The 16,303-nt window shown below is 39.5% G+C and overlaps 1 protein-coding gene across 3 annotated transcripts in view; it reads left to right on the top strand.

The window, feature by feature from the left end:
- The window catches only part of LOC110061175 (calcium-activated potassium channel subunit alpha-1-like), a 38,222-nt gene that overhangs the window by 19,158 nt on the left and 2,761 nt on the right, over nt 1-16,303 (top strand). For 2 of the 3 annotated variants that reach the window (XM_089299072.1, XM_089299074.1), the window contains exons 16-28: nt 277-395; nt 1,197-1,265; nt 1,840-1,923; nt 2,434-2,510; nt 7,110-7,220; nt 10,453-10,549; nt 10,751-10,853; nt 11,510-11,605; nt 12,173-12,259; nt 12,850-12,891; nt 13,624-13,912; nt 15,202-15,332; nt 15,894-16,088. In XM_089299072.1, the coding sequence (XP_089155198.1) occupies nt 277-395; nt 1,197-1,265; nt 1,840-1,923; nt 2,434-2,510; nt 7,110-7,220; nt 10,453-10,549; nt 10,751-10,853; nt 11,510-11,605; nt 12,173-12,259; nt 12,850-12,891; nt 13,624-13,912; nt 15,202-15,332; nt 15,894-16,088 (1,500 nt within the window). The remainder of the gene's footprint in view (nt 1-276; nt 396-1,196; nt 1,266-1,839; nt 1,924-2,433; nt 2,511-7,109; nt 7,221-10,452; nt 10,550-10,750; nt 10,854-11,509; nt 11,606-12,172; nt 12,260-12,849; nt 12,892-13,623; nt 13,913-15,201; nt 15,333-15,893; nt 16,089-16,303) is intronic. The other variant, XM_089299073.1, reaches the window with a different exon arrangement.

Here is a 16,303-nt window from a genome sequence, read left to right as displayed (position 1 = left end):
TCTTCTTATAAATAAGTTCAGTTCAAAACAATTTGCTCGCCTGTGAAAACCAGTTGCCCTCCTGTTGAAAGCATTAATGAAACCCCTGACAAAAGTTGCAGTCTTCGGGTGGGTGGTAGCTACCAAAAAATGTGTAGGGAGCCCAGAGTATTACCAGCCTACAGGTGAAGCTAAGGCTACCAAGCTTGTGGAGATTTTAAATCCCTTGGTGTTAGTGCAATTTACTGTGCATGTAGGTAGACATATGTGGTATTTTGCTTTTTTTTTTTTTTCCAGACGGATGTCACTGAGTCTGGCTTCTGGCAGACTTATTACATAGAAGGTGCAAACCTTGAAATGTACACTGAGACACTTTCTATTTCATTCAAGGGAATGGGCTATCAACAAGTTGCTGAGTGAGTTTACGTCATAATTTAGATTGCGGTGTACTTACTTATATTGAACCTGATGTACATGTAGACAAATGTAATGTCAGGTTAAGTCTACCTGTATTTGGCCATTGTGTCTTGAGCATACATGTAGGTGCCCAAGGTTATCCCAGCATCTGGAGCATGTGGTGACTATGTCAAGTGTTTCTAGTCCTCTTTGGATGATTTGTGGTCCATTGTAAGGTTACAATGTACCCTCTGCAGTGAATTTACCTGTACAGATGTGCATACAGGAGAAACCTGTTAATCCAGTCATCCACAGGCCACAAAAATCTGGCCGTATTAAAGGGGTTCTTTAAATAAGAAAATGGCTGACTGAGCTTTTGCTTGGGCCAGAATAAAGTAGCCATAGTAACAAGGGGGCTGTGTAAACAGGAGGGCCGTATGGCAGGATTGTACTGTATACACGTGGATGGAGGGAACACTGTGGTTTTAGGAGGTGGGGGAGGTATACACGATATATCCTGTGTGTCTGGCTGTGGTGCATGTACTCATATTCTCATCAATGTATTTCTTTTTTAAAACCATTTTGCTGTAGACCTGTTGCAGTGTCAAGTTAAACTTAGGTAAAACTTTCTTAGTTGTTGTAACACTCATCTGGAATCTAGACCTTATTGAAAACTAGTGGGATTTAAGATAGTACAGCTAGATTGTAGAACATCAAATTATCATCTAACAAGTTTTTGTTGTCGGATACATGCTTCTATTGTAGTGACAGCAAGTTCGTGTGTTTTGCAAATAGTAATGCAGCTGTTGTTTGATTGACAGGATTTGTTTTGGAAAACTTGGTCTTCTTCTTATTGCAATAGAAACCATTAAACCTGATGGAGAAAAGATGTAAGTAATTTTCCATAGATGTGGCATATAAGGCATACTGTCAAACCATTCCCTCAGAACACTTGATTACACTTTATGAGTGTTATAATGTAGAAAAACTTCATATGATTGTTACTAAAAGCTAGTTCAATGAGAGCTGGCAACTGGCAAACTTACCCATCTGTATCAAGCAACTTTACTTGGGTTTGCCTGCTGCTTTCTCTGAAATTGATGACATTCTAGGCAAGGTTCTAGAACTATTGTCAGCTGCCAACAATACTTTCTATTTTTATTTCATCTATAAGGAATGACAAATATGCTGCTCATTACAAGACACTGCAGCAAAATTCTATTTTTGAACATCTTGGAAACATTGCCACCCCCTTCCTCCCAAACAATGTTAAGCTTTCTATTTCTAAGACTGCGCAGACCACAGCACCTACGCACACAACATTGAATTGGGGGGCTGAGGGTATTGGAGAATTATTGCTAAATGTAGTTGGAATAGAATAAGTGGTTACATTTCGCAAAGATAAATAAGCTGATCTATGTAATGTTGTGTTACTGAGTAGATATTATTTTTAATTTTTTTAAGATTCGCCATCAATCCACTGGATAAGACCATAGAACAAAGAACGCGTGGTTACTTTATAGCGGGTTCTTCCACTGAAGTTAAGAGGTATGAGAAATATTTCAAATTTAATTTGATAAAAAGGGTACGAGTAATAGAGAGGTACAGTGAACCTGTACAGACGACTTGAAATTTTATTTTATAGTTTATTAATTTTTTTTTACTGATAATCATATCTTTTTTGGTTTTTAATGAACCATGCCCTAAATAATATTTTTTCGGATTCTACAGCGTGGTATGTTGATATTCTCGAAGTTAAAAATATAGTACACACTTTTGAGAGTTTAAAAAAAATAAATCCTTGTAATTAAGATGTATGTCAGTATTACTTTGTATTACTTTTTACTTTTTTTATTACTTTCTAGAGTATTACTTTTTTCGAAAGGGGACAGATGGGGGGAAGGGGATAATCGCATGTTGGCAGGCATCTCCCATTCCCTTTCTCTATTCATTAATTTACCACGCCCCCCCCTTTCATGCATTCACCACCTTCTTTGCAGATTTTGCAAGCTTTGCCGTTTTGTGGTTGAAGATTTTTTTTTTTTGCATTATTTCTAGGGCATTCTACTATTGTTTAACTTGCCATGCAGATGTGAAATGCCCAGAGCTTATCAAAGAATGTGAATGCTCCAAAGGTACAAAGATGCAGTATTAAACAGCACTACATTTGTCTCATAGTTACTATCAATAGTAACTGTTGTTCTTAATTAATAAAGTCATGATACATACTAGTAGATAAATTCTGACTTACATGTAAGTCAAGTACTGAGGATTCCATTACTAGACATTTCACTGGTGGAATTAACGGTGCTATAAATTAATTCAGTTAATCATCATGTAAAACGATCCAGCAGGACTAGAAATCACAGGAATCACAGGTGAAAACTGATAATCATTCCCAAGTGAAAACTAAACAAGTTTTCAATTTTTGGCTTATTCCACCATGTTTGCAGGCACCATACATGTATTCCTTTATCTACTCTTACTACTAGTCCAGCACTGCAAGGACAGTTCTCTTGTCGTGCCTTTTTGCACTCAGGGAGTAAGCTACCAGCAGGTTGGGCACTGGCAAATTGAATGTTTGGGGTAGTTAGAACCCTGCAATGGACCATCCAAGGGGAAGTAGATATATTTTGAGTGGACTTGTGCCTCTGAAAACATAGATAAACACTAACCTGATGTGCCACTAGGTTCAAATAGAGTCTTAAACTTGCCTGGGTCCTATGTGGGGCAAGGAAATGGGTAAATACCCATTGGCCTTAAGTGACACCTAGTAACAAATCAGATGGGTGAAGGTGAAGGACTTTTGATAATTTATAGTATCTCGTGGAGTACTCACACCATGGGATATATCCTTACATGTACATGCTTATATGTCTTTATAGGCTTAAAAGACATCACTCAGAATCTAGGGTGCTATTATTGACATATCATAGCATTTGATGAATCTTTTCATTGTACATGTAAACATGACTTGTGCGTTAATCTCATCATGTCTTTTTCCGTACAAGGGAAACAGCTGGGCCTTGCATTAATCTCATGCTATGCGGCAATTAATTGCTTAACTTTGCTAAAAATTCTCTGGTCTTTTAATGTCGCCTGAATTAACACTCTGTCTCTTTTGGCACCAGTCAATTTGAACACCCAATAAAAATATTTCTGATGATCTGAACTGACAGCCCTAGTTATTCAAAGCATTGGATAAAATATCCTTTGTCATGGCTAAATCGTTATCCAGTGGACCGTATACTTGTTTCTGTTAAGAGGTATCTCTGGATAGTAATCACATGTAATCTGAGATGGGAGCTTTGATCTTCCCGCCATTTTTGACCATCTGTTGTCACGTGATTAAACAATTTGCATTCACGTGACAACGTGAGCTCATTTTAATCGCTGATGAAGACTGTGCGATACAGTCGAAAGCTTCGTTTACAAAATGTTTCAGACCTTGTGACAAGAATAATTGTTCGTGTACATGTAATCTGGTTTATAGCATCCTAGATATCTTCCACTGAACAATTGGCAGTGGGGATTTTTGTTACACCCTAAATTTCAAAAGAAATGGCTTCCCCCTCAACAAACCCGCCAATGCAGAAGTGGCAGTAAAACATCTCTGTTCTCATGTATTTTTGGCATGCATTATCCTTTTCAAGCCTATGTTAGTATAGGTTTGAAGATTGATTCTTTCAAATGGTTCTTAAAAACGTTATCTAAAATACTCGGATCAGCCCATATTTTCCGCATCTAAAAATTTTCTAATTTACTACTCTGAAAGAGCCAATAGTAAAATGCTGCTAAATCTGGGAGTCACGAGAATCTTTACAATACGTTCTCTGATTGATTCTTTTTCTTTTAATAATTGCATTTCAAGCAGTGAGATTTTGTTCTTGAAATCCTTTGCGCAACTGGAAAAGTTAAAACTATGCAAGTTTATAATCGGCATGTGACATTTGCAGATTGTAGACTAACCCTAACCAAAAACTAACTCTAACCTTGACACTAACCCTTAAACCAACCCTATATTAAATGCTAACTAAAGTTTATTGTGGTCTGCAGGCTGCCAATTAATCGTGTCACAAATTCTATAATCAACTAACCAGATTACAGATCTCAATACTGAACATTATTAACATTTCATAGTGGAATTTGTCTTAAACCCGGCCACTGGTCCCCGCTCTACCAGGGGTTCAAAGATGGTGCCCAAAGAGATACATTTCATTAACTCTGCTACAAGCTGCTATTAATGCTTTATTAAAGCCATAAATATGTTAAAATGCAGTGCATTGCCATAATTATACTAACCATTCAATACCTTCATTAATCAAAGGAACTCTCACTTTCCGTGGATTAGGAAAAGCTGTGCTCATCTCTGCCGGTGGTGCTGGAAATAGTTAGTATCTTCCTTAACCTCTAACTTGCATTTACGTAAAATAACGTAACAATCAACTACGCTGACTAACAACATTTCATCTGAGTAATCCTTCTTTGTCTCCTGTGGTGCAGGTTTTGTGCTGAACGATGATTTCTCTTCTATTTTCCACGACACTGACTTTATCAATTAATGACTCTTTAGCCATTTTTGTATCATATGTAGTTTACAAACGCGAGTAACCTTTTACAAATGTAGTCTTCAAAATGATGCACTGAGTCTTGACAGGTCTGCAGGATCTCTCAGGAAAGTAAAACTATGTCATATTTGTTCATGCTGTTGTTGCATGTACATTGAATGATCAATTGCTTTGCAAGTGCTTCACTGTACTTGGACAAGTCAGAAATATTGGAACTGGGACACAACTTTTAACATCATTTTGCAATACCACCACTTCCCCATTCAGTTGAGGCTCCATTGGAGAGGGGGGTGGGAGATCCGAGTATTCCTTATGATTTTTGGCCTAGACATCCCTCATCTCTCTAATTCCAGTTGCAAACATTAACGACTTTCCTACTCTACGTTCCATCTTTATCTGATCTAAATACTGAAGCTCATTTGCCATTAAGCATAACCATATCCCCTATATTCCTCGATCCCGTTATTTTTTTTTTTACCTAAATATCTTGATCCTGAAAACCCCTAACAGGGCCTGTCGATGTCCCACTGTGAGGCCGTGCCCAGTATTTTATTCCAGTTTGAACTTCTAAACATGATATGTTTTGGTTGGAAACTTCTTATAACTTCTTCACTGCAGATAATGGAGTTTGTCTCTGAACCTGTCTTTTTCCATCTTGATTTGACAGTAGAATTGTTAGAGCAAAGTTAATTGTTTAAATTGGTGCTCTATCTTATCCTACCAGTCGTTGCCATTGTTTTTGTACACGAAAGCTTCTGACTTTTTATTGCTACTTAAGTGACCATTGAATGGTCAGTTTTCTTCCATCTACTGATTCCCAGCTAGCCTTTGCACCATAAATAGGCAGTGTGTAAGTCATGGAAACCTAGTTTGGGTTACATAAAGTACAAGTCTCATGGTCTCATTCATTTTGCGTTTCTTTGTACTTCACACCTAATGTAATACACACAAACATTGCCAAGGAAGGTGCTAAGGGTGTCCAAAACACACCTGCAAGTTCTTTTAGTAGATAATATCGTCATTTTACAAACAAAACTAAGTAATGAGAACCAAAATGTGCTGGTCATGCTACATGTGAGTCAGCTGATTGTACCAAGAACTAAAATCAGCTCTTGTATGGTAGCTTCTACAACTGTAAGTCGGGAGGCGCGGTGGCCTCATGGTTAGTGCGCTCGTCTCCGGATCAAGCGGTCCGGGTTTGAGCCCTGGCCGGGGACATTGTGCTGTGTTCTTGGGCAAGACACTTTACTCTCACAATGCCTCTCTCCACCCAGGTGTATAAATGGGTACCGGCGAACTTGTTGCTGGGGGTAACCCTGTGATGGACTAGCCTCCCATCCAGGGGGGAGTAGAAATACTCCTAGTCGCTTCATGCTACAGAAACCGCGATAAGCTCCGGCCTGATGAGCCACTTGGCTCGTGTGCAGACTTTACCTTTACCTTACCTTACAACTGTAAGTATTAGGCCAGGTCAAGTTTTCAACAACCTTTTTTATTCAATCACAAAGTCGTGAAATGAATGCACAGCCTAAAACAATTTGGCCCACCTCTTCCCTTTTTTCTGTTAGTATATAGAGCTCAATATGCTCAATCCATTCGATCACGACTTAAGCTAGGGTTGATACTCTTCTAGAATGCCCTTGTGTGATTTTTTGAATATCGTTTTACATCAATTCTGGGGTGCATAGTAATGTATGCTGTGATAGCATAAATTTCATCATCACTGTTTCAATTTTGGCTATAATCACACTAGGAAAGCTATAGACTGATAAGTTACTAACTTTGCACTTTTGTTTGATTTATAGCACTGTTAATTTCACCATGAGCACTTGCACCTTTGTTTTCTTTGATTTGCACCAAAATTTGTATTACTGGGGTTTCAGACTTGTGTTCTGTGTTCTTTGTGTTTGGGCCAGAAATTGACCCCTGGTCGTTGATGTACTGTATAGACCTCAAGCTTGATCCCTAGCTTTCATGGGGAATACTGACAGACAGACAGAAAGACAGACACACGGTCAGACAGACAGACAGAGAGACAGACAAACACACGGTCAGACAGACAGACAAGCGGTTAGACAGACAAACAGAGGGACCTACAGAAAGACAGGCAGCCATGTCTGATTTAGTTTGTTTTCATTAAAAGTTGCTTTAATTTGTTTATTTAAGAACACAAGTCAGATGTTCAATTAACAGGCTTAGCCAACCATGCTGTTCATCATGATTCAGCATATTTGTCTTTCGCTCCAGAAGGCAAACAGCGAAATGGGAAGACATCAGGCAAGTTTGAGTGGTAAATGATTTTGGTAATTGTCATAACTCTGGCTCACGGAGAAGGATTATCTTGACGTTAGGTTGTCGTGTATCGACTAGAATTAGAATGGGTTTCACAATGGCCATGCTGTTCACAATTGTTTTCAAAAATGGTGCTTGTGAAGGGAAAATTTTCTTGCCAAAAAGGACTGACCTGGAGCGATTAAAATTATTCAAAAATGATCATTTGCTAATGAAACTGTTGTGCTACATCGGTGGGCAAGAAAGACACTAAGAGTGCGTTCCTTCGGGATGATCTGGATCGGAGATCCAAGATTACTCTAACAGACCCATGGTGTATGAACGGCCCAATGAATCCTTGTCCAGATTCGATTTATTGGTTCCTTTGATGTACCTGATTCAAGATCACTTGGATCGTGTTGTATTAAAGAGTAAAGACCGCAATAAATGGTTATCCAGAGTAGATTCATTGGTTCCTTTGATGCACCATAATTCAGGATCACTCATGCAGATCATGTGAAATCAAAGACCCTGACAAATCATTGTCTAGAGTGGATTCATTGGTTCCTTTTATGCACCATGATTCAGGATCCCTTGGATTGTGGTACACTGACAGACTGCATGAATTCTCCTCAAGAGTGGAAGCGTTGGCTCCTTCGATGCACCATAATTCAGGATCAGTAGGATCATGTTGAATCAAAGGCCGCAGCAAATCATTGTCTGGAGTAGATTCATTGGTTACCTTGATGCACCATCATTCAGAATCTCTCGGATCATGGTGCATCGACAGACTATGAATTGTTGTCAAGAGTGGAATCTGATTTCTCTGTTGCACCATGATCCGGGATCACTCAGATCTTGGTGTATCGACAGCCCCGACAAATCCTTTCCCAGAGTGGATTCATTGGTTCCTTTGCTGCGCCAGAACCCGGATGATCTTTGATCACAAAGCCTGATCCAGATCATCCCAAAGGAACACCCCTTATTAAACGTAAGGAAAAGTTCGTTATGGAGAGTGACCCTCCTACCAGGGACAATGTTTGTTCATATAAACAAACCCTTAGAAGCTAAAGTGGTCCATTATTGAACCAGATTTTCTCCTTGAGATGGATCGTGCTGGGATGGGCTATTTAGAAGTGCCATCCAGGCATACAGTAAGAAACGGTAAAAAACGTCCGGTGTCTTGTAATGCCAACATGTAAACCTAAATTAAGTCCAATTGTAGACAGTTGTTTTGAGCTTCTACTAGTTTTGAGCACTTGCACTTTTATTTTCTGCAGCAATAAGAAATTCCTTTCACCTGCACTGATTACACAGCTAACTCCTAAGGTTAATCAACACATCATTTCTCCTTTCAACATCAGTTCATTATCAGGCTGCTGGCAGATGGATGTAGTAATCAGTCTTCATTGTATTAAAAAATGTTTCGTAGGGGTATTCGATAAACGGGTTTGAAGTTACTCAGTTACAGTGACATCTTGGGGGACCATGATAGAATCATGGAGTATCTGGGGTTTTTTCAAAGTAGTATAGCATGAATGGAGTAGACGTAACGTGGAAGCCTAAAACCTTCTTACAAGCTTCTTACGTTCAAAAATTCAGAATACACAGGTGTCCCTTTCTATTTCCAAAAAAAGGTAGGTTTTACTGTCTAAGTTTGTGTAATAAGCCCACGTAGTAGTGGAAAATACTTGAAGTTGTCATGCAGTTTTGTCTAAGAAGTTCTTGTGAATGTGCTGTGTACCATCGCTGAATACAGACATGTGTTTCGTTAGGATGGTATTATTTTTGTAGTGTGTAATTTTCCGGATGAGATTAGTCTGGAGAAAGGGAATCCAGCTTCATTTAGTACCGCTATGATGCCATTTCAAACCTCACACCTCACAATAAACTGCCCTTTCGTCAACGGAGTCAAATGGCTTAAATTGTTTCAGGCTTCCTCTGCAACTTTACAAGTCGTTTCACGACAGAAAAGATCTTGTTTTCTTAATTCTGCCCATCTGCATGATATGATCGCATAAAGCAACATCATTGACTCGAATATTTGGTGTGGAATGGCTTATTCTTTGTAATAAAATTTCGCCAATAGCTTACCTTAGCAAGGAATGGCCTACCATGCCATGCTTTATTTCAGTGATCCTTATTGCATGGGTGGAACATTTGATGGTTAGGAATAGTAGTGAAACTGTGAGGGTGCGTTACCTCAGAAACACTGTGGTTTCTCTGTTGTGTGAAGCTTGAGACATGCATAGATCGCTGCCCAATCGACAATATTTTGTTGTTGTGGAAAAGTGCGAATACCTAACAAATTAGAAGACTGAATTGGAACGTACGGACAACTAACCATGGCGAAGATGAAATAGAGTGCATTATAAACTTACAAACTCTTGCGTTTCACTGTCAGTCTTGGAAAGTGTGTCTTGGAAAATATCAAATTGTTGTTTGAGTTACGTAATAGAAGCCAAACATGTGGAAATTTCAGTTGGAGGTCTGCAAAATGTGGGAATTCTTGGCGGGAATCCACAGTACCCTCGAGTACCCATTTTAACCGGTTTTGAAGAATAGATATTCAGTAAGATCGGGTTTGTGTGGGAAGCCCAGACATTTTCACTTCAGCATTTTACAGTCCATTGTTATCACTGACAGTTGCATTTTCTTCCATGATGGAAAGGTTGCCGCTCCGTTTACCGAAGAATACCACTCATGCCATCCATCATCACAAATTCACTTTGGCCAATCATTTTCAAAACTGAGACTGTCTCGAGCTCTCTTTAACTTTGATTCTTAGATCGACCAAGCAGAAATGTTGGTAGCAGTGAAAGGAACGTGCTACACGTTGGTACAACTTGGAAGTCAGAAAATGCATCTCTTAGTGAAACACACATAGATGTGGAAGAATGTAAGCAGTTCTTAGCCAGAGGAACATACACAAGAATGATTACTTAAACACACAATTTCAGCCACTGCTTATCTTGGTCTAGTGAAATAGGGGAGCTGGCAGAGGCTTTCAAGCCTACCAACTCTTGGAGTAGATAAACTTCTGGAGATACGTGTACCTGGGATTCAACTAAAAGCGTTCAGACAACTGAGTAAAAGTGCCTGATGTTATTTTACGTGCTCAAAAACTGAAAGCGATTTCTCTTAGAACCAAGTGTCTATAGTGTTAGGTGTTAGATTTACTATTCACAAACCGTCGTGCTAATCCTTTACATTCGGTCGTTTTGTCCTTGTCATGTAGTCAAAACAGTGGATGCCAGGCTTTCATTCGCTTTACCAAACAAACCCGGAGGAGAAGCCAAACAAGGAACGTACAAGGTTTTACATAAGCTTAAAGCGTAAGTACGCTATGGTTTGTGAGGATGTTGATAAAGTGTATAGTGGTCTGTTGCGTTGACTGAATTCAAAAACTGCGTGACAAGTTTCTGGCATGGCCCGGTCTTTAGGGATTTTACTTTTGTCAAAAAACACCCAAGATCTTTCCCAACAAATGTTAAAGTTGCTATAAAATAGGCACTTGTCTTGTATCTTTTATTTAGTTTAAAAGAGCAACAAGCAATCGACTGTGAAAAGAAGCCCTGTTTCGACATCTCAGGAACCTTCTACTGGTGTGCGCCAACACGATTTGAAGACGTCTTGTTGGTGAGTTTCCCTTATGTTTACGGTGATGAGCAGTTGACAGTGTGTTTATAATGTCCAAATCTTGTGACCCATGTCCACAGCTCGATAAAAGGTTTGAAAAACGATAGAAGTCGAGACCATTTCTTTACTTCTTTGCAGTAAAATGTGCCATACTGAATGAGGCAAACGTTGCAGTGTTGGATTGGAATCTTTTTCAAGGATTTCAGCCTGAAATGCTTTAACTAGCTTCTGTAGGGTCGAGTTAGCGTCTTATTTCTCAAAATCGGAATTTTGGGGGTATCCGTTAGTTTTTTTTTTTTTTCCTATTATATCAAGCAATCTTAGATAATTGTAGATTGAATTGCAAATTATCCATAATGGAACTGTATAGTTCTGCTTGGTATCTGACTGATGTAGTTTTACAGAGTGCATGCCATTGAACAAACTATAGGAATTTATCAGTCTCAATTTCCTTAATGGAACAAGTCATCGAAAAACAGCGCATAATACTTTGTGGTGAAATGCAACTCATCCTGTCGACACAACATTATTTGTGTCTTGTGCTGTAACTGAAGTCATATCGGTCGCTGACATACACAGGAAGCAACGATAATGAACATTATTCTTCCATTTCTGTCTTGTTTCCATGATAGTTTTTTTTTTTTTGGTTTTGGTAGACACGAGAGGAGGCCTTGAAGATCGTCTTTTCCCACCATATACTTGTTTGTGTGTTCAATGAAAAAGACGCTCCGCTTTTGGGGTTGAGACCGTTGGTAAGTTTAATCAATCTGGGCTTTCTTCTAATAGTTAAGTTATCGGAAGTCAACGCAAAAGCGCAAGTTTGGGTGGAGTTGCTCGAGCAAAAACTTCTTTAGTTTCCTTTGTTTCCTCGAGATGTCACGAAATAGTAAACTGGTTGTGGCGGTCAGGGATAATAATAAGTTGTCGTTCTTGTTCCGTAACAAAATTTATGTTAGTTTCCATTTTGAACACTTTGTTGTATTTTGGCGAGCCTCCAAGATGCGTTGAGACGTGAAGACAATACATTGTTGCTGCGCAGTTAATTATCTACAATAGAAAGTTGATTATCCGCTTACATTTTTTTTTCAAATAATCCAGACTATCAAGTTTTGAATTGTGCATGGTTAAGGTCACGGAACTGAAAAACGTGTTTTACCGGTCTGCTTCAGTACAAACATTGTGTAATCAGATTTGTTTCGTTTCTTGCACGCGTTATTTGTTGCTGTACACGACTGACGATTATAGCTAAGCAGTAGGTATTAATACACCTTTTCATTAGTACTCATGACTAAGAGTTCAGGTATCACGATTTCACACAGGTTATACCATTAAGAGCCAGCAACCTTCTGCAAAGTGAGCTGAAGAAAATCGTATTCCTTGGAAATAAGGAATACATGGAGAGAGAGGTACTGTAAAGCACTTTATACGTGTGTTGATCATAGATTGCTTATTTTCCTCTTTGCCGTAAAATTGTCTCGAACCAGGTTTCGTTTCCGCTGGAAGTTTGATAAATTGGGATTCAAATGTATTGTTGCTTGGTCGGTGTCATTGGCTGGAATTTATGTTGCCTGTGGTTCATTTCGTACGAGATCATTATGCGGCACGAACCGTCAGCCACAGACTTAAAATTCTGAGGTCTCCGTTTGTGTAGATACTGTTGCTGACGGATGACAGTGTTGTCGAAATCGCTTTTCCTTAGCTGTTCGGTGGTCAGATACTCTTAGTTATCCATACCTATTGCAATTTGGTCTTAAGGTGTTAAAGGGCCTTCAGCTCTGTCACTACGTCGAAACAGTATCCCCAGTTGATGATTTTCGTTATTCTTGTCTCTTGTTTGCTTGACACTGTATTGATTTTTGAAGGAGAGTCTAGATTTTGGTCACTCTGTGATTTAAGAATGGACTGTTTGTTTTAATCCTTCTTTCGTTTGTTTATTCACAATCGTTTGTGTTCTGTCTTCTTAACGTGTCTTTTAATGCTTGTTGAAACTTTTCAGTGGCACCAGCTGTGTAATTTTGAAGATGTGTTTGTTTTACCGGTGAGTAGCTTACTGAATTTCCTAGAGTTATTGGCTCTATTGTTACCAACATGACTTCTTTCCGAGAGGCATTGCCATTTAATACGATGAGAGATTATCTTGATATTGTAAGGCTATGTTAGTAAGTAAGTTGTAGCGAAAATAAGTAGTAACTTTATTTAAGTATCGGTCTGAAATAGCAGTAATATAATCACTAAATGGGGACACTAACATAAAAATAACAAGATTTAAATATTATCTTATGTTTAAAAGCTAACTTAAAAAATTGACAATATTAAAATATAACTGAATTAGCTAAAAATGCGTAACATGTAGAAGATAAAAATACATAAAGCGGTGGCGGATCCAGACCTTGAGCTAAGTTGTGGGGAGGGGGCAGTTTTGTTTTGCTTGCCCTTCCGGCTTTTGTTCCTTCTACGATTTCCTCCTTGTTTTACTCAAAATAGGGTGGGGGGGGGGGGGGGGGTCGGGCTCCCCAGGCCCCTCCCGTAATCCGCCACTGTAAAGGACATTAATAACCACATAAGATGCCATTAGTACCACAACCATCAGTCAAAATATCCAAGTCTAGTTTGCGAATGTTTTTCCTAGAAGCTGACAATGTCGATGAACTCCTAGTATTCCTTGGTATGATTAAGATGCCATACGTAGGTCCAGTATATTGGATAGTAATAGCGTTCCACAATACGTGATTGTAAAAGGTAACGATAAAGCATTTGTATCATGTTATAGGGTTCTCCTTTCTGTCGAGCGGATCTGCGAGCTGTTAATGCAAACTTAGCAGATATGGTCGTGTTCCTCTCGCCTTCAACGGCCAGCAAAGCCGACGACCCGAAGTTAGCCGATAAGGAATCGATTTTGGCGTCGCTGAACCTGAAAGCCATGTCATTTGATGATGCAGTTGGCATGCTCAGTGAGAATACACGGAACGCTTTTGCGGGACTGGAGTTTAATGAATTACCTCAGGTGGAAAGACGAGGCTCAGCGTATGGCTGTAATATTCCAATAATCACTGAAGTTGGTGAGTAGTCATGGCAGCACTATGCATATCTTACCTTAAAACCCCAAAAAGGTTGAGACCCTTGAAAGGAACGTCCCGCTGATAGTAACAAATGCCTTTTATTTCCTTAATAAATTACTTGACGAGAACAACTTCCCGCAGCATTGAACATCACATCAGACCGAATAAAACAACTTCTGGAGTAAACAGTGAGCTAGTCCAGCTCTGACCATAGCGAGAGCGTAGCGTTGCGTGACAGAGAGAGGTCCAGTTATACCTGAAGTAATGTGCAATAAACGTGAAAGGCAAAGACTGATTCCTTCGAATTGTTGTTCAAATCTATTTCATTAAGCTGGATATTTTGTTAGATGTACTGGTTTCAAGCACCCGAAAGGCTCCCAAGCATATTTAGATCCTTAGAAAGCAGTGGCGGGAAAAGCGCACTAAATCCAAAAGTAGCAATGAAAGAAGTTTGTTAAAGGCTTAAGGGAATTATGCAGAGGTGGATACAGACGTGGTGTGGAAGGATCGGGTCCTTTTCAGCTTTTGTTATCTTGCAAGAAGTAATGTAACTGTAGCCAACGCACCGGCAATAATTTAGGTCGTAAAGAAGTTTAATGCAGTTGCCAACAACTCGAACTCTTAACTTAATTTTACATAACAATGCCAGTGGTTTCTAGAATAAAGGTAACAAACATAATGCATTAAGAGCGGAAAGCTAATAACAACAGTGGAAATAACATAGGAAATACGAGACAAACGAAGACAGAGGACATTACCTGACGATTTGGGGATACTGCGAACGAAATAGCATAAAGAACGTAACGTTGTTATAACTGGTGAACTCGAGCGATTTTCATAACCCGTGCGAAGGTAGAACTATTTATGCTTAGCCGCGCGGACAGAGGCTAGGCGGGGGATTAGTTTCTACAATAACAAGAACGAAAGATCGGGTTTGACCACATTTCCAAACACCGCGAAGAGAGTTGAAAATACGAGGAGTAGTGGGGTATCTTTTTCGAACTTCGAGTTATTTGGAAATGTGGTCAAACACTGTCTTGAGTGTTAGATATATCTTCTCAATCGAAACTTAAAACTAAGGAGAAAACGGAGAAATAAAATCGTAGAAATCTATGCTAATTAAGATCAGATATCCAAACACCGTCACGTCCATGGGACATGACTTCCTTTGTTTAAGCTTGATGAATAATTAATGAGAAGTTCATTTAACTCAGCGTGCAAGAAACTTTTACCCTTTTTCTGTCACACATTTGTTTTTGTTTTTTGTTTTCTCTTTCTTTGTGTGGTAGCTTTTGACCAGAATGTGCAGTACTTGGACATCGATGATGAAGATGATGACGACCTTGAACTGTACCTGACTCAGCCGTTTGCTTGTGGTACAGCCTTTACAGTCTCCATGTTGGACTCTCTGATGAGCGCCGTGAGTTGTCATTCTTATGGCCTTCTATGGTCTTACTGCTGTCCTCCCCGAAAGAAAGAATCTGAGAGAGCGACTGTGTGTTATCTCTGCATAACCCTAGTTAATATGGCTGCGTTACGCCATTTCGTTGACAATTTGATAAATAATGAAACAATTAGCCTGCGGAAACGTACGGAATGTCAGTTTATTTAAGTTTAGAGTTTATTCAACACGGCCTTCAACTTCGTTGGTTAAGTATCGAGTGGTATTCAATGACTTCAGTGTTATTTCTCAGAGTTAATGTTGCTCATTACCAAGTTTACCTCCTGATTCATCCGGAATATTCTCTCCAACACTGTCTATGACCACGTCAACTTATTTTCAGCCAATATTCTGCACCATCCTCCTTGATCTAATCTTCATGATGCTAAATGTTATATTACCAGCTGGGAAAGATGTTTAGAATTAAGGCCAGCTACTTTTCATTAGTGATCCCTTCCTACAATCTCTTGACCTTGCTCGAAATTATACATTGCCGTTGTGAGTAGGAAACCATCGTTGATATCTGTATTCGCTTTTCAGTCTTACTTCAACCCAGACGTTCTTACTCTTGTACGGAATCTTGTAACCGGAGGAGTAAACCAATTCTTGGAAGAGCATATCGCTGAGGGGGACGAGCTCCGAGGAGGACTGGACGCGGCACAGACAGCAGACACCAGAAGCCGGTGTAAAATTCTGCAGATGTCGCTGTTTGATGGTCCACTTGCACATTACGGGGTAAGTCTTTTACGAGTTCCCCCCCCCCACCCCCCCTCCTCGGCTTTAAGTTTTTCTTCCTGGGTAGTGTGAGTTTTCAGATATTGCGCTTCTCGCGTGTAAATTCTCGCTTCTCGCGTGTAAATTCTCGCTTCTCGCGTGTAAATTCGCGCTTTTCGCGTGCAAAAGATATGTGTGATTCGGCTTCCAAATATCCACGCCGGTAGCAGCTCCAC

This window comes from Orbicella faveolata, unplaced genomic scaffold (genome assembly GCF_042242905.1).
Source record: "Orbicella faveolata isolate gen_17 unplaced genomic scaffold, um_ofav_v1 contig_34, whole genome shotgun sequence".
Taxonomy (NCBI): Eukaryota; Metazoa; Cnidaria; class Anthozoa; order Scleractinia; family Merulinidae; genus Orbicella; species Orbicella faveolata.
Note: the sequence above shows the minus strand (reverse complement) of the source record. Positions and strands in the feature narration are given on the sequence as shown.